At 39.7% G+C, this 25051-nt stretch overlaps 1 protein-coding gene across 1 annotated transcript; it reads right to left on the bottom strand.

Annotated features, from left to right (window-relative positions):
- Nucleotides 1–2393: 2393 nt before the first annotated feature.
- LOC134753100 (beta-1,3-galactosyltransferase 5-like) lies at nt 2394–20870 on the bottom strand. The gene is made up of 2 exons (XM_063688867.1): nt 20687–20870; nt 2394–4192 (listed from the first exon to the last, which is right to left on the bottom strand). The coding sequence occupies exon 2, from the start codon at nt 4144–4146 to the stop codon at nt 2983–2985; it is 1164 nt and encodes a 387-aa protein (XP_063544937.1). The 5' UTR covers nt 4147–4192; nt 20687–20870; the 3' UTR covers nt 2394–2982.
- Between the last annotated feature and the right edge of the window lie 4181 nt (nt 20871–25051).

Genomic DNA, 25051 nt, shown 5'->3' with positions numbered 1-25051 from the left:
TGTACACAGAAACAGAATAGAGATTACAAAAAATATTCACTTTTAACTTAACACCGCCGTTTAACTTAACACTTGCACAGGCTGGGCTATCAACATCGCTGCCAACTTAGCTTGGTCTGACATTAAAAGCTTGTAGAAAGTAAAAATGTTTATTCCTACAAACTGCAATAATTAGTTTTTTTTTGATAGGCACAGAAAAAGGGTGGTTAGTAAAAATGATGCATAATGTTGTTCAACTGGTCGGCTTCATAAGCGGCGATTTATTTACCGTTCGCGCCAGGCTCGAGACCCATAAGCTGAGCCATGCGTTTTAGCAAAAAACGGTTTGTATGGTGGCCCGGCGTATTGTGTACGCTCGGCGGTCCTTGGCCATGAATGGGTTAATTTACTGCTATCTATCGACACACGATTAAAACTAAAAATATAACACTTTAAACCCTCGCGTTTTGTACACATAATTAAATATAAAAATTTTTATATACAGGATGGCTAAAAAATAAGTGCATTCCCCGTGACAGAGCATTGTACTTAAATACACGACCAAGTCGCCAGAGAATAAATCGTGACTAAATAATATTTCCCATGTTACTCCAACATACATCTCTAATAGGGGGGATGGGGTGAATCACTTCTTGAACTCTAAGAGACCACATGAAAGATAATACCGCCGCTCGGATGCATTGTTTAGTTGTTCACTGTCCTAGTGTGTCCGATAAGCTTACACCTGGTCGGTCATTATTGTTGTTTTGGTAAACGCCATTATCTTAATATTAGTAACAATAGAGCACTTAAAATGTATTATAGTACTTCTTTCTAATCTGCCGTAGAAACCACGAAGATGTTTTGAAAATTTGTAAATATTTGTCACACACTGTTACGATAAAAACAATACCTATTAGTTAGTGGCGACGTTTTAACCGCCTTGTTTTATATTGAAACGAAAAACAAGAATCCTAACATGATTATTAGTGGTAAGATACAATACAACGATCACCAAATATTATGACATAAAAGTACAGTATTTCAGTATTTATACTATATTGGATTGATAGTAAACCAAACTTGAATATTTAAGACCCTGTTTTCTTTTAAAAAAACGTGTTTATAATTTTTTGTCCTAATATACCTTATAGAAATGGTTGTTAGCTTATATGATACTTACGTTATTACGTCAAATTACGTTTCGTTTATTTTTAAAACAGAATTTATTCATGACTCACATGTGAGTCACTGGCCCTGCGGAACTGTTTGAGAATGACCCATACGCTAGGTCGCTGGCCCTGAATGGGTTAAGTGTGACTACCAAATTTACTATGAAAGTACCCCTCTATCCTATATATTCTCTTTGACTACACAAACCAAAAGCTGATTAAATTTGTTACATGTTTAATAACGTCAAGTTTTTCGATATCTTGAATAGTTTTCGAGATATCCTCTCTTCAAAGTTTATTTAAGGCTCTCAATTTTATCTTGATTATCTACATCAGTGAAGCTGCTAGGCCGTGTTTGGTATCGTTTTTGTATAAATCGGGGGTGCTGAATTCATTTATGGTATCACATTGACACCATTTCAAAGTAAAAAAAAAATTTTTTAGGGTTTCGTACCCAATGACAGCCCCAAATAAACTTTGAAGAGAGGATATTTCGAAAACATGACTAAATTAAACTTGTAGCAAATTTAATCAGCTTTCGGTTAGTATAAGTAATCATGTCGCTAATACGAAAAGTTTCCAAGATATGTGAAAAACCAAAAAATGGGACCGTCAAACCCCCTTCCCCTGGCTCAAATGCTACGGCCGGGACTTTTGATATGTTCACCTCCTATAATTAGTCCAAAGTTACGAAGTCAAAAATTGTGTTCCAAGCATTTCCCTCTATACCTTCTCGTTGCTTGGCCTAATAGTACGTTTTACAGTACATATGGCCCTTTAAATCTTCGACGTAGTTACGTTATGTGCTTATTATAGCACAGGGGGTCGTAATGGAGCACCAGATGTACTGTAAAGGTATTTTATCTACATCTATATCATAACCTCCCTATATTATATTCAAAACGATAAGCTTACGGCCTATATTAACAAACCTGTATCTGTAGGTGCATTGTAATTTTAACTTTACGTTATCGAATAACGCCACAAAACTTCACATTAACCTTTTGCGCCAATAAAAATTGGCCCTGCATTAATTAACCCATGCTTCATATACCATACTAATGTGCCGTGTAATTTGCTATTTATAACTTCTAAACTTAATATTGGACTAGGAAAGTATAATGAATGCATGAAAATCTCTGTGGCACCATGGCACTATCATATATGCATTGTTATTAAGTCTATTTTATTTCTTCTTTTTAAGCTAATTACCTACAGGATGTAATGAAATAAAATGCCAACTGTGACAGTATACGTTTAATATGTAACGTGACTATGTACACCTGGCGGTTCGGGCGCACCGCCGTCGCGGCATAAACTATTCAGAAAATATAGCAGCCGATGGCGGAGACATCACAATCACAACACAACATGGCAGATCTCCGATCGCGATCACAACGCTGAGTATTCCCGGTTCATCAATTCCTTCCCTTCCTCCCCTCCCTTTCCTTCCCACATAAAACGAGATTCCTAACAACAGGTCAGTCTAAAATTAGAATTGGAATAAAATTCGACAAAATACAACATTCAATCTTATACATATTAATACGTCCATAAAGCTTACTTTTAAATACGTATATCTAAGTACATTAGCTACTTACACTAACACTGACATAAGTAAGCGCGCGGGCGCGGCGCGTCAAGGTGCGTCGACGCGCCGCGTCTGGCGCCGGCGCCCACACGCATCGGACACTTTGTAAAAAAGAAAAATAAAAAAATATAAATTAGTTCGACTTATTTGTTTACTTTCTTCACATTGGCAACTAGACGGGTGCTCGACTATCTGACGAAGTTGACTTCGGTTTAGTTCGATTCAGGGTCGGCGTGGGGGCTAGCTGGCGCACTTGGTCTTGCCGTCGAGCAGCTTGCGCCACAGGTCGAACTGCTCGTGGTAGCGCACCATGTGGATAGCGACGCCGCGCTGCACGGCGCACGGGTGCGGCGCCACCTTCTTGTTGTAGAACTCTGGAGCGTGCACGCGGCGCACGCCGAGCCGCGAGGCCAGCACGCCCGTCACGAACACGTCCTCCAGCCGCAGGTAGCGCGCCGCCGGCGCCGCGCGCAGCAGCCGCGGCACCGCGTCCGCCGTCACTAAGTACGCGGGACCCGTAGCGAAGTCCGGGAACACGCTGCCCGGGTACTGCGCCGGCGGTACGAAATACTTGGAGCGCGGCGCCCGGGCCGGTCGCGAGCGCCGTGCTACTTTGCCCCACACGGTATTGGTGGCGTTCCGTCGTCCGGGCGCTTCCGCGAACAGCAACAGCTTGTTCACGTTAATGAACATGTCGTCGTCCGTCTTGAGCAGCCGCGGCGCGCGCGGGCAATACGTGTCGACCCATTCGAGCATCGACAGCGTCTTAAGCGTCAGGTTCGAGTAGCTGTCGACGGAGCGGCCCTCGATGATGTCGCCGTAAAGCGCGTCCTCCCGGTCCAGGGCCGCGTGGTACTGCGGCGGCGATGCGCCCAGCACGAATCCCAGCGCCACGTCGGTGCGCTGCGAAGCGTGCCCCCACGTGAGCCGCACCGCCTCGCGCGCCGCCGCGTGCGACGGGGCGGACGACACCAAGATCACGAGCCTCAGCCGCGCGCCCAGCGCGGGGCACAGCTCGGGGTGCGGCCGCGTGTGCCCCGCTACGTACAGATCGCGGGTTAGCACCGCGCCCGGCGGGAGCGGGCCCTCGGTTTGGGGTTTCTTCTCCTTTTCGGCGGATGCCTTTTTGCCTTTCACGAGCTCAGTTTTATTGGGCGGAGGTTGAGGCGGTTGCGCTTCGGAAGCCGGCGATTGGTGCGCAGTAGAGTTGGGAGTCGAGTGTACGTGTACGGGCACGGCGGTGCGGTTGAAATGGGGCGGCGCGGCGGGCTGCGGTGCGGGCGGGGGGCGGCGTGCGGGCGCGCCCGGCGGCAGGCGCGCCAGCAGCAGGAGCAGCAGCGCGGCCAGCGCCAGCAGCGCGGCGGCGGGCGCGCGTCGCACGCCCAGCGCGCCCAGCACGCCCATGGTGCACTCCAGGGGCGCGAGTGGGGGCGCGGGGACACCGGCACACCTGAAATAAACACCATAAGTACATGTAACAACTCCGAAGTAAATAATGCACATGAACACAACACATGTAAGTAAGTAAGTTAGTCGCAATAACTCATGGGCGCATTTTCTAAGGTTGACTTGAACAGTTAATTGTCATAGAAATAAATGTAGAATATATATTCTGGGATATATTTTAATATATCCTCGTAAACTGCGGCCGGAGAACAGCGCGAGTACGGACGATGACGCACCTCACTTGTATGTGCCTGTCGAGCCACACTGCCGTATTTTTTGTTGAAAATATATTCTCATATCACGATACGTAGAATGCCGTTAGTTTTGTTGTAAACTAATTGTGACTCAATATATGGCCTCGAATCAGTAGATCTTAAATCTCTTTAGTATTGATCCATATAAAATCAAACTAATAAGCAAGAAAACTTCCAGGACTCTCACAAGATGCTTCTTGAACAAAGGTGAGGATGACTTTTAGGTGTGAGAAAATAGTGGTTATTTTAGGGATAACAATTTGCCGTAATCAGTACGGAGTCGGAGTGCACTGGACTGGATATTGATACGGCGGCACGGCCTCAGATCGGCCTCGGATCGTGTGTCGGCACACTCGACACCGGACCCGCCGGCGGCCTCCGCGCTGCTAATTGCCTAGAGCCCGTTGCTACTCGCGCCGCGCGATAACTAAGGACGCATATCAGGGCTTGACTGACAAATCAGATCTTGCAATCACCTTTATTTGCACCTTTTACACACACCTCGATCACGCAATAAATGCAAACAGTCGTGCTTATTAGATGCTCTTTAATCGAATTATGTAGTCATGTTACAGGGTGGCTAAAAATAAGTGCATTCCCGTTGCCAGGGAGGTTTTGGGATTATACTGAGCAACTTTTACTATGGGACCAACCACGAAATCGCGAAAAAAATATTTACCCTCCCATAGAAAATGGACCAGCCAAAATGTAATATGAAATAGCCAAATTTTAATTTCGCGATTTCTGGGTTGGTCCCATAGTAAAAGTTGCTCAGTATAATCTCAAAACCTCCCTGGCAACGGGAATGCACTTATTTTTTAGCCACCTTGTATATGGTTGATGTCTGAGCTTAGATTATTTGCGAGTGACTGTCTAATTGTCTAATGTAATTGCTAGTTACAAACGGTTAGCAACATTGATAAGCATCAGGGATCTGTTTGCGCGGTGCTTATTTTCGGTAAAATGAAAAGATTGCAGTAAGTACCTACCGGAAACAATGTTGACTCATTTATCTCCATAAATAAACTATAGTTATAATTCCTTACGTAGAATGCTACACGTGGTCGCTGCGCGCTGGCGAATTGCGCAAGAGATGGAGTGTTGCGCGACTACGACTGTACGAGATTCTATACTTATGGCCGATATTTATAAAAAGTCCGAATAGCGCCACGAGGGTTCCGTACCATCACACATATATTTTACAATGTTTGGTTTGTTTGGAATTAAATACGAATATAAGTACCGGCATGCGAATTACATCTACATACTCGTACCTACAACATGTCAATTATTCATATTAAATCTAATACATAGTATAAGAATAAAATTACTGTGACATAGAGACAGACAGACGGACGTGACAAAACTATACCTATAATAAGAGTTTTTGCCATTTCGGCTACGGAACACACGTATACAAAAATCAAATATAAATGTACGAGTTTACAGTACCTATAATACCTAGTACAGTCGAGTTCATAAATATGTATACACTTTTTCACCTTATTGCAATGGATTAAGGTGAAGAAATGTACACATATTTATGAACTCGACTGTACCTACCTAGTTGTACGACAGGACGCACAGTCTTAGTAGCGAAAGTTTCGCGAGATCGGGGGTTTTCCTATTATCTTATCAATGATATGTCCTTGAGTTAAACGCTGGTAGGTACATCGAACTGATCTCTACAGAAGCCTTAATAATACCTACCGTCAGTTAAATTGCCTTGCAAAAGATGATGGGGGAAGAGGTGTCAATATTTAATGGTTATTAAAAACCTAGATTTCTGAGCTCGAAGGAGGAGAGCGTCGCTCGGCGCTAAGTAGAAGTAAGACGCGTTACTCTGTGTAATGTACAAGTGGCCTTAGGTGTGCAGTGGTAATACTAATACCACCATTGCAATTGCGCAGCAGTTTCCCTGCCTCTCAGAGGCCGCAGAGTTAGCCAAATTAAGGCAATAGACCACGCATAGACAATTTGCACTATGATAAAAGTGTAAATTAATGTAGTATTTTAAAGGGACGTCGCAACTCGAGCTCAATGGCGAGGCGTTACAATGCTTGCGTAAGGGAGAATGCGCATATCGCGGCACCTCAGCATTGGGTTGGGTAACGCGTGCTGACGCCGCATGACGTGCCGCGGAAGAAGGCAGATGGTAAGTCACCGGTTTAGCAACCATAGTACTCATAAACGAATTTATATTCATCCGTCGGCGCAGCACAGAGCGCGTGATACAGGCTCATAAGCTCGTAACAACTACCAATATGTACCTAATCAGAATTTACAATTTATAACTGATCCAGCAGCTACTGCCAAGAGTTTTTCTTGTGAATCGCCTTGCTGAATATCCCGCCAAGCTAGAATAATCAAATCTCTTACCAACTCAATTGCGTGTCTGATGTCTATTATATAATACACTAAGCGCCACTAGTGGGCCTATGCGCCACTTGCACCATCCCACTAACCCAGGGTTAACCGGTTAAACCTGAGTTACCACGGTTAAGCCCTAAGGGCCTGTAAATAATGGAGTGGATCTGACCTCTGCCTAAATAACTTTAATATGCGGGTGATAATTATAACAGATATGCAACTGATAAATCAAATACCAAAGCTCCGTGAGCCCGCTGCTGCCGTCGCGCCCTACTTGCATATAATCATCCGATGCTTCGTCAAAATATTGCAAAAACTATTTTAAATTTTAAGTATTTCCTAATTATGTAAAATCGGTGCTATTTATGTTATCATATCAAAATTAATAAGGCGAAAAACAGTAATTTATTCATATTTTACATAGCCTTATCATATTTTCACTGTAAATTTGATAATGGGTCGGTGACGTGTCCCTGAGGGCTGTTATCGACAATCGACAAAGGACTCCATGCCCACGCACGTGACGAGGGTATATCCCTTTCGATGGTGCCCCGGAGTTTCGTAGTGTTATTTTTCCTGTATTTTCCATCTCGGCAGCTTGAACAAGGGGACTCTATTATACTCGTAGTGTCTTTCGCTTCCACGGGCAAATCAGCACTCGCAGCAAAAACTAACTTTGCTCTCTTAGTGCATAATTGTGACTATTTGATTAAGCGATGCTGTTTTACGTTTACTCGGGCCACTCATAATCGTCCGAAGATTCGTATTTCGTGTGAAGGTTTGCAAGAATGTTAAAGGCTTCCAGATATTCATTTACAAATGCGGAGCGCGAGAGTGTTGGATTCACCAATGCATTTGACAGTTGTAAGGGAACCACGAATGTGAGACTATGCGAAGCTACGAAGTTCGGGCTATTTAATGTGCGTCAACAAACCGACATCACTGGGAAACCCATGAATATCAAAAAACATTTACGCATATTTGTAAGTACGAATGTTAATAACGGGAATTTTAGATGAAAGAGATGTAGACGTGATAAGGTTATCGCTAGATTGCAGGGTATTTCCCATTCGTATATGGTAGACTGCCGTATACAACGTGTAGGTATGATTGTACTAGCCGAGAAAATGCGCATCAGAATACATGTACATATATGCGTGTGTCCTGACTGACTGATTCCTTAACGCAGAGCCGAAACTACAAAAGCTAGAAAGGTGGATTATGCACACTAGGTTGCATTTATAAAGTGTACAAGAGATAAGAAGCGATTTTGAAAAATTCAACCCCTTAGGGGATTAAAATAGGGGTTGAACGATTGTATTGTATGGCGTTAAGGTTTTATTTTAAGCTAGGACCTTGAAACTTCGTAAAAAGGTATTTTTTTATAAATGAAAAAAAAAAAAAAAGTTAGTTCAGCGTGTTTGGAAATTCAACCCCTAAGGTGGTTAAAAAGGGGATGAACGTTTGTACGGGGAACAAGTTTTATTTTGAACTAGGAACTTAAAACTTCGTAAAAAGGAATATTTACAAAAAAAAAGTAATTTCGGCGTTTTGGTAATCCATCCCCTAAAGGGAGATGAAAATGAAAAGAATGAATGAATAAGAGGATGAAAATTTGTATGGGTATCAAGTTGTATATTAAGTTAGGAACTTGAAACTTCGTAATAAGACATTTTCATAAAATACGAAAAAAGTAATTTCAGCGTTTTTGAAAAATAATTCCCTAATAGGGTTAATTTAAAAAGGGGTTGAAATTTTGTAACGGAAACGATTTGAGCAGGGACTTGAAATTAGTAGGAACATAAAATATTAGAAAATACGATTTTTTTTTGGTTTTTAGAAAATTCAGTCCCTACGAGTAATAGGGTTAAAAAGGGGCTGAAAGTGTGTTTCGGGAAATTAATTCACGTCGTGTTATTAAACAATTAAAGTCGTGGGCAACAGCTACTAACTCAATAATAAATTATGATTGATTGATTGATAGTTATGTTAAGTTTATGTGGATGAGTAATCGCGTGTTTATTGCCAATTGAAAATGAAAGGCGGGGTCCCGTTACCGCCGTCTACGTTGACCATCGTGGTTTATACTTTTTACAATAATAGCTGTACAAATATATAATAACAGTCAAACTAGTATTGGAGGTATTAGGTATTAATTACATACATAGTTGAGGTCGCGGTCGCGACGTATGTACCTACTATGACCAGTACTATTAGTTATTCTGTGCTGGCACTGAAACGCGCCGCACGGCGCACCAAAGATCTAGATCGGTGCATTTATACATATTCTTGGTAACCCAACATCGGACACGGCACAAACGGTGTATAGATTGGCTTAAGTTAGGCTTAATAAATAGATTATAGTTGTTCTGAAATTATAAGAAGCGGACTTAATAGGGCCGATATGTACAACAGTATAAAGGTCCTGTAAAATAATTTAAAAAAAAAGATCTAGAAGGCAGTGACTAATTGAAGTTTTATAGCCAAGTCTAGATTGTAGATTACACTTTAAGTAGAATCTAAAAAGAGAACATAATTTCGCGCGCGATAGGATATAGGGTGAGCGTTATATGGATCCGATGCGATCATTCGCGCCGTTTACTTGTTTGCCGCCGTCGTGGTTTATGAAAGAAAAAAACTTCATTCCAATCAATCATCAATTATAGTCTCCTGTACCTGTGCGAAGTTTCCGCTTTAAACTCGGCGCCTTCACCTTTATCTCAGTCGTGTATAACACATTTAAATGATTGGGTACCGTCACGCAGGTTTAATCATCACTTCATTAATTCACGGAATCATCCTATAAAGCGAGGTTTTTTAATGATTATTATCTGCCTTTAGAGGTCAGAGGAGTAGAAGGACGTTCATGATTCAAAAGCAGTAAAATTAACTAAGGCGAATTATGAAATAAGAGTAGGTTCCTAAACATAACATATCGCCGTCGAAAGTGCCGCCGTGACCGACTGATTTACACCGTTCGATGTGTTACGTGATCTTCATAACCAGCCTTGAGCCTAATGCGAATGAAACTAATTATTTCATTGAGATTCTTAGAAGACTTTCCTGTGTTAGGTTAGGATTAACTGCAGTTGGAGCTGTACCTAATGGTGACTAGGCAGCTTTAGACTTGTAATAAAATTATCATAAGACAAATAAATTGAAGAAACAACTATTGAAATCCCGTTTGTCATGTAGAAGCAAGAAGCTACTGATTAAGGTGTACATCTGGATCTTTATGGAAGTGAAACGTGGACAATGACCCTATATAAGAGATAGAAAGAGAAATGCATCGCACTTGGCCGGTTTTATTATTGATTACCCCCTATTCAAAATGCATAAACATTCTTTGTTTCTTCCGAATAGTTAAATGATAAAAGTATTATAGTATTTTTCTAAGAAATTATTCCACCCCCTTTCCCCCTTTTTACACCCTTACGGGATGATTTCTGGGACACGTGTAAATGGTCCCGTAATATTGATAAATTTATTTATTTATTAATTAGACTTATTATGAACTTAGTTGATGGAGATATTTTGTGTGAAGAGGTAATATTTTGTCAGGTGAAGTTCATAGCCATAGTGCAGGGACCGGTTCGGTATCCCTTTCGAGGGTTTTGGAAGGGGTATTTCGTAAGGCTTTGCTTACCAAAGCCGTTGCTAACTAAAACTCTCTCATTTGGCTTTTTGCATGCAAACATCCTCTGCCTTCAAAGAGCCCAAAATAATATTTTAAGGGTTTTGTTTCAAAGCAGGAAGAAAATCTTACAAAACAGTACCCCCTGTGACCTTGGGAGGGGAACTTCTCAAGGTCACTAAAACGTTCAAATACCTTGGTCACTGGGTTACCGAGGACCTCAAGGATGACCTCGACATAGAGAGGGAGCGTAGAGCATTGGCCGTGCGCGGAAATATGCTAGCGCGCAGGTTTGCTAGGTGTAATAAAGACGTGAAAAAGACACTGTTTAAGGCATTCTGCCAATCTTTTTATATCTGCAGCCTGTGGGCCAGCTATACGCAGCGAGCGTACAATGCTCTACGAATACAGTACAATAACGTTTTCAGGATGCTGATGGGACTGCCACGTCACTGTAGTGCGTCCGGAATGTTCGAGGAGGCGCACACGGACGACTTTTTTGCGATTATACGCAACAGATCGGCGTCACTTATGCGGAGACTGTGTGGCAGTAACAATAGTATCCTGAAAACGTTGGCAGGTAAGATAGATGCACCATTACTCAAACACTGGAACAGTCTACATGTGGCCGCAACAGATTATGAGAAATGGTGCATCTAGATTCCTAGATTTTATTCTATTTGTTATTGTATTTTATTTTATAATTTATGTGTGTGTTTTGTGAATTGTAATTGTATGTCACTAACCTTAATTCATTTTAAGTTTTGTTGTACTTACTAACACTATATGGATCAAAATGATTCGAATTAAATAATTGAATTGAATTTGTACGCTGCACCTTGGTTCACTCGCAATAGTGAAATCCACGAATACTTAGAAATGCAAACTGTCCTTGAAGAGGCAAAACGCTATATGGATATCTCCAAGGATCGCCTGACCATGCACCCAAATCCACTGACCATCCCATTACTTAAGCCGGACTATGTCGCCTGGCACAAAACTATTCAATAGAATAATAACTAGCCAATGGATACCCAAACAATGGGAAACATCACACATCATCCTATTGCATAAGAAAGGCTCAAAGGAAGACATAGGTAACTACAGGCCTATAAGTCTGATGTCCAACTTGTATAAAATCTTCTCGAAGGTCATACTGGATCGAATAACTAAAAGACTTGATGAAAACCAACCAATCGAACAAGCTGGCTTCAGGAAACATTTTTCAACATTAGACCACATCCACACAGTAAAACAGGTAGTGGAGAAATATAATGAATACAACAAAATTCTATACATGGCATTCATAGACTACAATAAGGCATTCAATAGCATAAGTAGCGAAGCTCGCCCTAGGCGTCATTCATAATAGGGTGGATTGTGTAGATCTGGTGCGTGAGGTGGTAAGACTGTATGCACCTGATGCGCGCGGGCGACTGCGCAGCGTGCGGCTGCTGGCAGCGCCGCCCGCGCGCAGCGGGCTGCTGCGCCAAGCGCCGCTACACACCGCACTCACGCTGCTCAACTCTGTGCTTAACACTCAGCGCCATAGAACAAACGATTTTGTTTTTATGGCAGGCCATGTGGGTTGCCGGCCGCCCCAAAAAAATCGAGTCCTGAAGGCCGCTGTGATATTTAGTAACTTTACCGGCAGGCCAAGTAGGCCGCCGGCGGCCCACATTGATTCTGTTGTAGCAGACCAGTATGATTTTTTAACAACTTTACCCGCAGGCCATGTGGGTCGCCGGCGTACCAAAAGCAGAAATTCATAATCCTAATACATTTTCCTTGACAAGTCAAAGTTTTAACACAGCAGGCCAAAATTTCTATTGGCCAATTTTTTTGAACCCGGCATTCAAAAAATTTTCACGCGACTGGACGGACACGTGCGTAAACCAACACTGTAAATCCGCGTGGATATACTCGTATGCACAGTTTATAGAAAAAAAAAATTGTATTCCCCACCCCAGCTCGTAGCATGTAAAGCCAGTGCACACACACACATAGGGGAAACTGGGGAGGGTTGATCACCCCTTTTGTTTTTAGACTAAATTTCCTTAATTACTTGTAGTACCTATTGAAATTTTTTATAGACCAGAATTAATCTATTCATTAATTGATGTTGTCATTAAATTGATTTTTTTGAAAAAATACAAATGTCTTCGCACGTTCTTAGTTTTATTTTTATGAACTCAAATTTGATTCTAGTAGGTATTTACCCACGTCTAACCTGGGCATTGTAAATTCGTAATATATTGGCACCTTGATAACACAAAACTTAGGGCAACGCCATTAAAGAGACCGTCGATTTTGTTAAATGAAAACAAATGAAATATCTGGTTGAGCTTTAAATGACGGATACACTACATGATTTCGAAAAATATTATTCCGAATTTCAGAATGTCGAATTTCAACATTCCGATTTTTAAATGTTCGACCCATCAAAATTCCGACTGCCGTAATTACGAATGATTAAAATCACGAAGATTTATATTTCCGAAAAGCCGAATTTTGCAAAGTCCGAACCACATAATTCCGATTATAAGAATTCGGATTTTATTAATCACGAATTCCGAATTGCCATTATTCCGAAATTTTATATTCCGAACTACATAATGCCGATTATAGCAATTCCGACAGTGACAAACGCCGAATTTAACATTTCCGATTTTAAAAATCACGTATTCTGAATTTTATTCCGAATTTTATAATTCCGAATTGACGTGATTCACGTGATTCCTATTTTAAATATCCCAATTTTTAAATTTCCGAATAACGATATTCCGAATATATTGTTTAAGTTCGTTTTCTTGAGGGTCGCAGTTCTAACCTAACCCACTTTCCTGGCACAGTTCGTTTTCTTGAGGGTCGCAGTTCTAACCTAACCCACTTTTCTGGCAACAATTCTTTTTCTTGGAGGTCATAGTTCTAACCTAACGTAACCCACTTTTCTAGCAACAGTTCGTTATCTTGAGGGTCGCAGTTCTGCCGAATTTATTTATGCCGAATTTTTATGCCAAAAATATTTTATGCCGAATTTAACCACCGAAAATCGATGCGGCACGACAGGCACGACCTGTAACCATTACTAAAATGTGAGTCTTCATTTGAATATCACGGATTAAATTTTTCCAACCTTACAAAAGTCCGAATTTCTGAATACCGAATTATTTTATTTCCGATCGGACAATGATTTTTCGAAATTTAAGAATTCGGAAAAAAATATTTTCGGAAAAGTGTAAAATCGGAACTTTAAGCTTTCGGTCAAATGACAATCGGATTTTAAGTTTTCGGAAGTAGCACATTCGTAATTTTATTCCATCGTGTTTTTTAAAATCGTAATTTTGTTATTTCGGACCTACAAAAAATCGGGATTATGAAAATCGTGGTTATAAAAATCGGAAAAACATTTTTCAGAATATTTGGGTGTTCCCTCAAATGACACAAATAGAATTGCATTATTTCAAAAAAGAAGGAAAGTTACCTATTATTGACGCCGTACCACGCGTGTGCCTATTCTGCATCTGCATTATACGAGAAGAGGAGTCGCAAGATGAAAGGATGGTAATTCAATTTTTGTGGGATCATTGCGTACCACGTGGCCTGCCGGTAAAGTTTACACTTTGGCCCGCTGGCCGCCCACATGGCCTGCTGATAAAGCAAATTAAAACTGATGAGAAATCATAGTGGCCTGCGGCACTGGAACTTTTGTGGGCCGCCGGCGTACCTCGTCGCCTGCCCGAAAAATCTTTAAAAAAATATAGTGGCCTGCTGCACTCGTATGCTTGTGGGCCGCCGGCGGACGACGTGGCCCGCTGATAAAGTTATTCAAAAATCATAGTGGCCTACTGTACTCGAAAATTTGTGGGCCGCCGGCGGCCCACGTGGCGCTGAGAGTGTTAATGTGGCACCGCACATTGACGTGTTCGCATCCAAGTGGTCACAGCTTATAGAACAATGTAAACGAATATTTGAATCGATGTATTAATTAATGTATTAGGTTAAGTAATATTGGTTAGTATTAAGATTGTAATGTATTGGCGAACGCTGTAATTACAATGTTTTTGAATAATAAACAACAATAAGCCATGAAGCCATGGAGGAAAGTTTGTCAAGTCAAGGTATTCCGGAGATATATACTAACGTCATCAAAACTATATATAAAAACAGCAAAGCAAGAGTTCAACTGGAAAAAATTGGCCCAGAGTTTAGAGTAAAAAGAGGCGTAAGACAAGGAGACCCAATGTCCCCCAAGTTATTTTCTGCAGTCCTTGAAAACATTTTCCGCAAACTAGATTGGAGTCACATGGGTCTGAACATAGATGGCAAGAAACTGAACCACCTTAGATTTGCAGATGACATTGTATTATTTGAAGAAGATCCAAAGAAACTGCAAGATATGATCGAGTCACTATGCAAGGAAAGCAAAAAAGTTGGCTTAACGATGAACACCACAAAAACTAAATTAATAACCAATTCAATAAAAAAAAGAAATTAAAATAATTACGACCTTACTAGATTATGTAGAAGAGTACACATACCTTGGCCAACTGATATCTCCGGTAGACCTCACTAGAAAGAAATAAATACAAGAATTACCAATGGATGGAAAAAATATTGGTCTATGAAGGAAGTCATGAAGTCCACTAATCTCAGCATTACCATAAAAAGAAAAGTATTTAACACATGTATCTTACCCTGCATTACATACGGATGTGAGACATGGGCACTCAACAAAGAGCACCGAGACAGGCTTAAGTACTGCCGGAGGTCAATGGAAAGAAGTATGACGGGAACACGCAGACTAGACAAAGTGAGAAATGAAGACCTGAGACAAAAAACAAAAGTGACCGACATACTCACTAAAATAGATCAGCAGAAGTGGAGATGGACTGGCCACATGTTGAGAGGTAGGCGGGAAAAATGGAGCAAAATAGTAACGGATTGGTATCCAAGAGGTTGTACACGGGGCCAGAGGAGACCTCGAACAAGATGGGAGGATGAACTCAAACTCACAGCGGGTCCGAACTGGAGAAGAGTGGCCCACGACAGACCTCAATGGAAAAAGCTAGAGGAGGCCTTTGCCAAGCGGCACACTGAGCTACGGGACATACTCTAGCTCAGAATAAAAGGGCTAGATAGATAGATAGGTGCTGGATATTTAAGGGAAAGTAGGGCAATGGCCCTTTATGGTATAATCTCCCATAAAGATATGACAACCAAGGAAATTAAAAGACGGATAGCCAGTAGTTGGAAGAAGTACTGGTCAGGTGATGAAATGCACTGACCTCAGTAATAGCACCAAAAAGAAAGTTTTTAACACCTGCATTTTGCCCTGCCTCACCTATGGCTGCGAAACTTGGTCACTCTCAAAACATCATAGAGAAAAGCTCGAGCATTGTCAAAGAGCAATGGAGAGGAATGGGAATCAAACGACAAGACAGACACAGAAATACAACCTTAAGAGCAAAAACGGGCATAACAGATGTACTCTCAAAGATAGATCAACTGAAATGGAGGTGGACTGGGCATATGCTAAGGAACAGACATGAAAAATGGAGTAAGATAGTAACACATGTAGCAGTTGGTATCCTAGAGATGGTAAAAGGAATAGAGGAAGACAGTACAAGAGGTGGGAAGACGACTCAAACTGACAGCTGGTCCAATTGGAGAAGAGTAGTGAATGATAGAAAGCAATGGAAGGAGTTAGAGGAGGCCTTTGCCAGGAGGACACTGAACTTAGAGACATATTATAACAAAAATAGAAAAAAAACTACCTAAGAAAGGAAGAAAAATCTGAGTTCAGGATAAAGGGCTTATATAGATATAGACCAGCGCGTTAAAATCGGTAGCCTAGTCAGTGAGCCAATGCCTGTATCATATGGGGTTCCCCAGGGTAGCATCTTCGGCCCAACGCTGTTCATCGCATATATAAATGATGTTTTGTCTCTCGATCTTCCAAATAGTGAAGTCTTTTGCTACGCAGATGACACTGCTATAGTCTTTCATGGCCACTCTTGGGATCAGGTGAAAGACGTATCAACGCTAGGTCTCCAAAAGCTGTCCCAGTGGCTGGATCAAAATATTTTGACTCTGAATCCAGACAAGACCAAATTCTTGTGCTTCCATAAATCTGCGTCTTCAAGCCCCCCTCCATCAATGGCCAACCTTAAGATCCATGCTATAAATTGTGACGTTTATGCCCCTTCACCCTGCTCATGCCTCTGTGACAGCATTAACAAAGCTAACTCCTTAAGATACTTAGGGATAGAAATAGACGAGAAACTTAATTTTAAAAAGCACATCGCGATAACAGCGGGTAGGGTTCGGAAACTCATTTATACAATGAAATTACTAAGAGCCGCTACAGACGGACAAACACTTAAAATGGTATATCTGGCACTGTGTCAATCTATTTTAGATTATTGCATTCTTGCGTGGGGTGGCTGTGCTAAGTCCACTTTAATAGACTTGGAAAGAGCTCAAAGGGCGGTTCTTAAGGTTTCCTTACGTAGACCCCGACGATATCCTACACATGCTCTTTATAGTGAAGCTCAAGTTTTGACAGTGAGAAAATTATTCATTTTACGTGTTACCATGCTCATGCACAGAGATACTAATCATTCATCTAACCTGACAAATATGTCACAGAAAAGAATATTCCAAGTCCCGAAACCGCGCGTTAAATCTGCCTTTGCTAAACGGTTTAAAGCATTTCTGTTTCCACACATATACAACAAATTACTCAAAACCTGTAATATTAAAGATTGTCGGTTAAGTCAAGCCAAAATGAAAATCCAGGCTCTTCTGGTATCCTGGAGTTATGACGAATGTGAAGAAATTTTAAAAGTTGTAAGGTAATAGTAGTAGATAGTGGCTTCGGTTGGTATCTGATCCCAAGAGAACAAATTCACTCGTAGGGCTATATTTGCTTGCTATGATTTAATGCGTGCGCACACACACACACACACATTATTCACTTACACACACATACATGCACACACACACACTAACCTTTGTATTTACATTTAGATGAAACTTTAAAATACCTACCTGCTATTAACTTGTGCACCTTTTTGCTCACGTAATGTAAATAAATAGATACATAGTGTAATTGGCAATATATGTAAAAAAAAAAAAAGTCAAAATTGATATATTTAAGTACATATCTTTAAACTGGTAACCACGATACAGGCTTTGCCTAGTGTGGAGACCACCGTTAATCTTAGGCTTTAACATCTAAATTTTAAACCTTTGCTGTAAAAAATTATCCTATTGTTGTAACATTAACTGGAAATAAATATTTTTATTATATTATTATTATATTAGATCTGAGCCTGAACCAATCTGATTATAGTCTTGCGACTGAATGCAGATATTAAATAAGAAGAAAATATTAAAAAAAATGGCTTTTTAAGCACTTCATAATACTGGTAGGCTGATATTCGTTCCTTAAGCGCTAACCTCTTTACCTATAAACATTTTATACAATTTCCCATATAATACCTACACTATCCAATACTCTTCCTGTCTATCAAGTACATTTTGCTTCAATACTTAAAAACAAATATAAGAGGATGGATTTTAGATTTAAAATGTGAATCTGTGCATTGGTCTATTGCCTCATAGCTCCCAAACAGAGATGAACTGATTATTTATTTTTTTAAACCGATTTAGTGTTTTTGATTATGTATGATTTAAGAAATTAAAATTTTGTCTTCAGTTACCACGATAGTTACTCATGAAATAAAACTATGAAAACGGATTATATCGTGTATATTGAATTCATATATGAATTAGATAGATATTGAATTTATATACAATTAGATGTATAATATTATAAACTGTAATAGATGTCATATATTAAAGAAACCGGGCAAGTGCGAGTCGGACTCGCGCACCGAGGGTTCCATACTTTTTAGTATTTATTGTTATACAGCATCAGAAATACATCATCTGTGAAAATTTTAACTGTTTAGCTATCACGGTTCATGAGCCTGCATCATTGGTGCCTGGTGACAAACGGACAGACAGACAGCGGAGTCTTAGTAATAGGGTCCCGTTTTTACCCTTTGGGTACGGAACCCTAAAAACGTCCGGATTGTCCGGTGAAAGGTGTTCATAGATGTATTATTTGTTTGTCATCAAGATTGTCTTTACCGCTTTAGTTAGGAGTAAACTGGAGGCAGAGTCCAGAGTGTGGAATCCCCATGAGGTATTTAAAAAAATCTATGGGTACTATCCCTTCCTTTACCCGACAAAATATTTGCTTGGAACTCTGGGTTTTAACTCCCTGGAAGTGAGGCGTAATTATGCACTCATGACCGGGGCGTGCAGAATATTGCGTGGGGACACAGACCGCCCTCAGCTGGTCTCGCAGCTGTTGCGCCTCCGCGTCCCTTCTCTGTCTCAGGCAAAGTTCAATTTTAGACATCGTCATCGCGACTTACTTGCTGCACCTAAAGCGCGCACTGCGGCGTACAGGCAATCACCACGGCTTCGCGCTTTGCACTACATCAACGCACTTCTCAAGTCGGCTCCGGACTGTGACGTTTTTGCCGGTAGTTGGAGGCTAATTTGTGAGGAATGCAAAAACCTTTGTGAGGCAATGGATGACCGTCCGTCCTCAGTTAGTTATTAATATTTCTTTGTATATTGTTTTATTTTGTTTATATACCTCGTTTCTTTGAATTTGTGTAAAAAAAAAATTGTCATACCTAGTCCCAGATTGTATACTGTACCTTGTTTGTATGTATTACTTTCTGTCCTAAATTTCGCAGTGCATTAGTACCTACTGTAATGCTGTGTAATTTTTTTAATCAATAAATAAATAAATAATAATAATAGCCTTTATTTCAGACAAGTGTTTTGTAAGTACAATTTGTTAACATATATGTATATATATATCTAATTTCCATCTGTATGCCTTTTGTAGGCAAAGGCCTCCCCTAACTCTTTCCATTTATCCCTTTCTTTTGTTATTGTAGTCCAGCAACCTCCTGCTGCGCTTTAATAAATTCCTCTATGTAGGGTTTCAGTTCTGGTTTTACTAAAAATCCTGTGCCATATTGGCCCGGTGTTACTCCTTTATACTACATAAGGAAGCTGCCATGATCCTCTATATTTTCTCCTAATCATCTAACTTCACTAAGGCCCATAATGTCCCATTTTATGTTTGATAATGCTAGTTCTAGCTCGTTTAGAATTTCAGGAGTTCGAAGTGTTCTGGTGTTTAATGTACACACGTGTAGAAAGTTGTCTTTACTGGTTTTTTGTTTTGCTTGATTTTCTTTTTTCAGGGTTAGGGGGTATTGGTCATTTTCCCCTCGGGGACCAGCCGGCTTGGGGAATGTTGTTGAATTATAAATTTAATATACACGATATAATCCGTTTTCATACTTTTATTTCTTAAGAAAATAAATTTAGCAATTTCAACAACATAAAAAAATGTTTTGTTTTTCTGAGATTTGATACTCTCTTACATCTAGTTTGATGTGTTGGGTACCGATCAAGGGGTCCAAACTATTATTATACGTGTAGAAACAGGGACACAAATTTAAGTGATACAATTCTACTGCCCGAGTTGTGGTCCCAAATCACACAATTTTCATAACATGGTTGGTCCAAAAGAGATATGTGTGCAAGCCAGTACAGCGATACCATATGAAAACAACTAAATAATTAAATACATCTAAACTACCATTGTTGAGTCATAAATAAAAATAAACCATGAGATTACCAATAAAGAAGGAAGTTTATAGATAACAATGTTGAAGTGTTAACAAATGTTGAATTGTTTGCATAATAATAAGTAGTAACAATGCACCCAGACAGTGGTCTGCAGACAGTCTTAAGAAACCAAATAGTGTTGGTGCTTGTATAATACACAGACAACTCAATAAATATAATAATATAACAAAACCACAATGGGACGTGCACAAGCAACAACTGTGCAAGTTGTGACACAATGACAGATGCAATTCCCACTTAGGCGAAGGATGGAGTGTTATTGAAAACAAAACTGCTTATTTGAATCCAATAAGTATAACACCACTTTAAGGCATCAGCGTTTCTCTGAGTTGTATGAATAAATATACAGCCAACAAGGTAGTTTATTACTTGTCAGACCAATTTTGCACGAACGTTAATATGACAATATTAATATTACTCGTAATTTTCTAAGAATACCTGTTAGGGCACTTTCGAGGGAACGTCAATAAAAGGTGTTTAATGCACTTACCATGCGAGTGCTGAGGTTTAGTTGGTAGCGGAAGAGGTAGTTAAGGCTTTTGGGGTTGACACATGGCAGGTCCGCTGCTCCTCTCACTCACTGCATGAAACTCGGGCTCCGCGGGCGCCCTGACCGCGCACTCTAATACGCCACTCACCCATCGAATCGAATGAATTGACGTGACGTGACAGTTGACTTGACAAACCACAGATAATATAAATATACCATAATTGCGTTTCGTATCTGCACTTAATGTTATTTAATAATATTTAATTTTGTACTATAGTTGGTCAAGCAAATCTTGTCAGTAGAAAAAGGCGGCAAATTAAAAAAATGTAGGCGCAGAGGGATATCGTCCCATAAAAAATTGAATTTCGCGCCTTTTTCTACTGTAAACGTTTGCTTGACCAACTATAGTTACCTAAAGTTTGTCAAAGGACTGCCTCATTTCAAACATAGACAGAGAGAATCATACTATCTTTGTCTTACACTAGTACTAGCGTCCAAAAGAAAGGGATGAGTATGATTTTCTTGGTTGTTACTGACTGACAAATTGGTTTGACCCACTATATATTCGTGATATTTAACTTTTTTCGGTTTTCAGTTTTGTCTTTTATGCTTTTCTTGAAGTAAGATGTGTGAAGAACGTGAAGATTAGGTTTTGCGATTTTCTGAGCGCTTACGAACTTACGAACCTACAGAAAACTGAAAAATCGAACGTCGTTATCTGCCTCTCTATCGCTCGCTATAGGCAAACAAATGGCAAACAAAAATCTTATATTATATACAAACTGGATATTGCGTGCCGAACATTCCTTTGAAGCCAGAAAAAATGACCTTGAATTACGTCACGCCGATCTTGCATCTCTTCTCTCTTTTCTCTCTCTCTTTAGGGTGTCGAGGGCTATCGTTTTTTTGGTCACCAGTTGGCGCCTCTGTTGATGGTGGTCCATAGACCTAGCATTACATAGACCAGCTATACGCGTGCGCCCGTAAGGGATAGACATAGATGACGTCATAAACGTGGGGATACCATATTGGTAAAAATTACCCCAATATTTGATATCACGTTGGGGCGATTACCCTGGAGGCAAAGTTAGCTTGTTTGACGGTATTAAAAAATTGTTAAATAAAATGTCAATGGGCCGTTCTTTTTAGGCGTATAAACAATGAAATACCTCCTATAATTCGCGCAGGTGGTTAAAAACTAAACATGTTTAGTAAATAAAACGTAAAATAAAATATATTATGGGTTTTAATTTAAAGAAATCACAAATCGCAATCACACCAATTAATGTACACCACATTTAATCTTCACAACATTTGTTTATTTATTTTTTGGAATTAGAAGTACGAAAAAACTTCGAGGTCAAAATTACCCATAAAATTATGATATTTTCATCTGGTATCCCTAACATTATTGTTATGCAGCTAAATTAAGAAGAAGTTTAAAAATGGCTGACCTCAGACTCTTACCTACCTACGTAATTTGGGCGGATAATTTTACAAATAATGTTTTGTTATTTTGCGTAAATAATTGTGATATTTTTATTGAAATCGTTTGATTCTACATTGCTTTGAGTGTAACGTAATTTTACGATGTTATTCTCACATATTGCATTAAGAGGAAGGTGTAAAATACCGTACTTACGTGTGAAAGGTTATGATCTCATATTTTTGCTCAGAGCGACTATTACAGCCGATTACAGAACAATTCACCAGTATTTTATCAAAGTTCAAGCATTCAAAACGCTAACCATTACTATATTTCATAAGAGAAAGCACAATTTCATACAAAACAACGATAATTAAACAAGCAACGAACAAACATGACATGTCACGTACTTATTTGTTTGCCACAACCTCGGTTGTGGCAGCGGTGGAAAAGTGAAACTATGACAAGGACAAACAATAACAGCGCTTTCTCTGCTACTCCTACTGAAAGATACATAAGACTATCCCGTTCGGTCATTTTCCCCCACTCCTCATGACCGATCCAGTTATACTAGATTCATGTGGTGGTCCAAAAGACTAAAGAACAGCTGTCAGTCATTGAAGTGACAATTGACATTTCGAACTATGGAAAAGACCACCATCTACACTAGCGCCCCTAGCGGCGAATTCATACGCGTTAGCCCTCATTACTCCTACAATGCTTTACATAGCGCATAACCCAAGTAAATCGACGAAAAACTATTATTTCACGAAAAAAATCCTCTAAATTGGTGAATGACTTCTGACAATTCTGACGTGATTCTGACATATCGGCCATATTTTTTTATTATTAGTGTTGCCATAGTACGCAGGAGGTGCATACCGGTGAAATGAGGATTTTGATTGGGTCCTTTCTTTGTATAATACAAAGAAAACTAAGTAAATTTGATTGCAGAAAGTTTTATAAGAAAAATATAAATTTCTGTGGAAATTAGCTTAAAGTAAATTAATTAGTTGATGCCGGATAATTCGTATTTCTATAAAAATAAGGTTTTTTTATAAATAACCTAGCAATACATCACAGTGTCGAAAAGAGATAGATCATAGGAGCAAAGGTGAATGAACCTGGCTTCAACTCATAGTTCGGCACGCAACATCCAGTTTGTATATAAGATCAAAGATAGATATAACTCCGTAATAGATGGATACAGTCTAAGGAAAAAACGTGCCTCGAAAATCAAGAAAATTTGATTTTCGTTCAGAGGGCGCTACTAGTTTTGGCGTACAGTCGTATAGATGGCGTTGACGGTTTCGTTTGTTATTTAACAATTTTAACGCATATCAGTGAAAGAACATGGGTCAAAATCATAAAAATAATTAATGCAAATAAAAAAAATCATTTATCTATATTTAAATACATTCTATCGTATTTTTATAAATCTTCATTTTTAGTTTTAAAGTGTGTCGACAGATGGCAGTGAATTTACTGGGGTTATAAAATTTACTATGACAGTACCGCTCTAGTATAAGTTACTCTATGATAAAAATCTAATATATCAGCCAAGATGCAACACGGCTATATACAAAAATAACGCGTATATTATGTGTATCCTACTATACAACAGTATGCCTGTCAATTTAAGAAGTCTAAACACAACTGAATTAAGGAAGAAAATGACAAGCTTTCTATTAGAACATTGTTTTTATAGTGTCAAGGAGTATATTGAGCACAATAATGCGAATAATTAATATTACATACTTATAATAATCAAATTCAATATAAATGTTATGGAACGTAGTTATAATCAACCAATGTGATGTATTATATGATATTAGTCCAAGTGAAATATATTAATCGTAATTGTAATTGTTATTGCATGCATTAAAATTAAATTCAATAATAGAATTATTTTCAGTCTAACATATGTGCTAGACTGATAATTAATTGTTATGTAGGGACTATAAAATTTGCGCATCGTTTAATCACGATAGAATACTGTTCAATATACTACAATAACATCCTGTAACTAAAATTAAGTATTCTTGCAAATAAATGATATTGATTGATTGATTGATTGATAAGATTCTTGTACGCAAATGACGCAAGAGCATTCTGCAAACGTCTTTGATTCTGCTGTCATTTCCAGTCTAGGAGGATATAACCAAACGGAGTAGCCATTAACAGGCGTTCCCCTCTGTCGAATAGTCGGCCAATGGTCATACACAATGTATGGACTGACGTTTATCTGACATAGCAGCACGTTGGGACCGACTCTGTTTCTACTGATTATCAACGATCTACCGAAGGTCGTCAGGAACTCTAGGTGCCTGTTATTTGCAGATGATCTCAAGCTCTTCATGCAGATTAGTGAACGGGATGACTGTGCCAGAGGGCTGTTGCAGATTGGAGTGATGCTAAAAACTTGCAATTTAACACATCTAAGTGTAAAACCACTTTTAGAAGGGCTCGTTCACCAGTGTACGCTGCATACCATCTTCGAGACGTTTCGCTTGGAAGAGTCAGTGAAATATCCGATTTGGGACTCAAACTGGATGTGGAGCTGGACTTTCGTACACATATAACACAGATGTATAAAGCCGCTACGAAAACGCTCGGGTTCATAATGAGGGTATCCGCGCAGTTTAAAAAATCAGAGAAAATGATATTGTTGTACAATGCTTACGTCTGCAGTAAGTTAGAGTTTGGCGCCATAGCGTGGGACTTCAGCGAGGAAAAATACCAGTTAATAGTGGAGAGAATCCAAAGATGATTCGCCTGATACCTGTATAAGAGGCAGTATGGATATTCCCTCTCCTGTATCCCTCGCTTTTCGTCTCGGGTATGGTGGGACTTGATACACTGGGGCTAAGGCGGAAACTGTTGTTGTTAGTGCACTACTATGGTGTAATAATAAACAACACTCGGACTCGGCCTGTTCG

This window comes from Cydia strobilella, chromosome 2 (genome assembly GCF_947568885.1).
Source record: "Cydia strobilella chromosome 2, ilCydStro3.1, whole genome shotgun sequence".
Taxonomy (NCBI): domain Eukaryota; kingdom Metazoa; phylum Arthropoda; class Insecta; order Lepidoptera; family Tortricidae; genus Cydia; species Cydia strobilella.
The sequence above is the reverse complement of the archived record's forward strand: the minus strand, read 5'-3'. Positions and strand labels throughout refer to the sequence as shown.

Coding starts and splice junctions, on each gene's coding strand:
- LOC134753100 (XM_063688867.1), bottom strand. CDS start 4,146: ATGGGCGTGCTGGGCGCGCTGGGCGTGCGACGCGCGCCCGCCGCCGCG.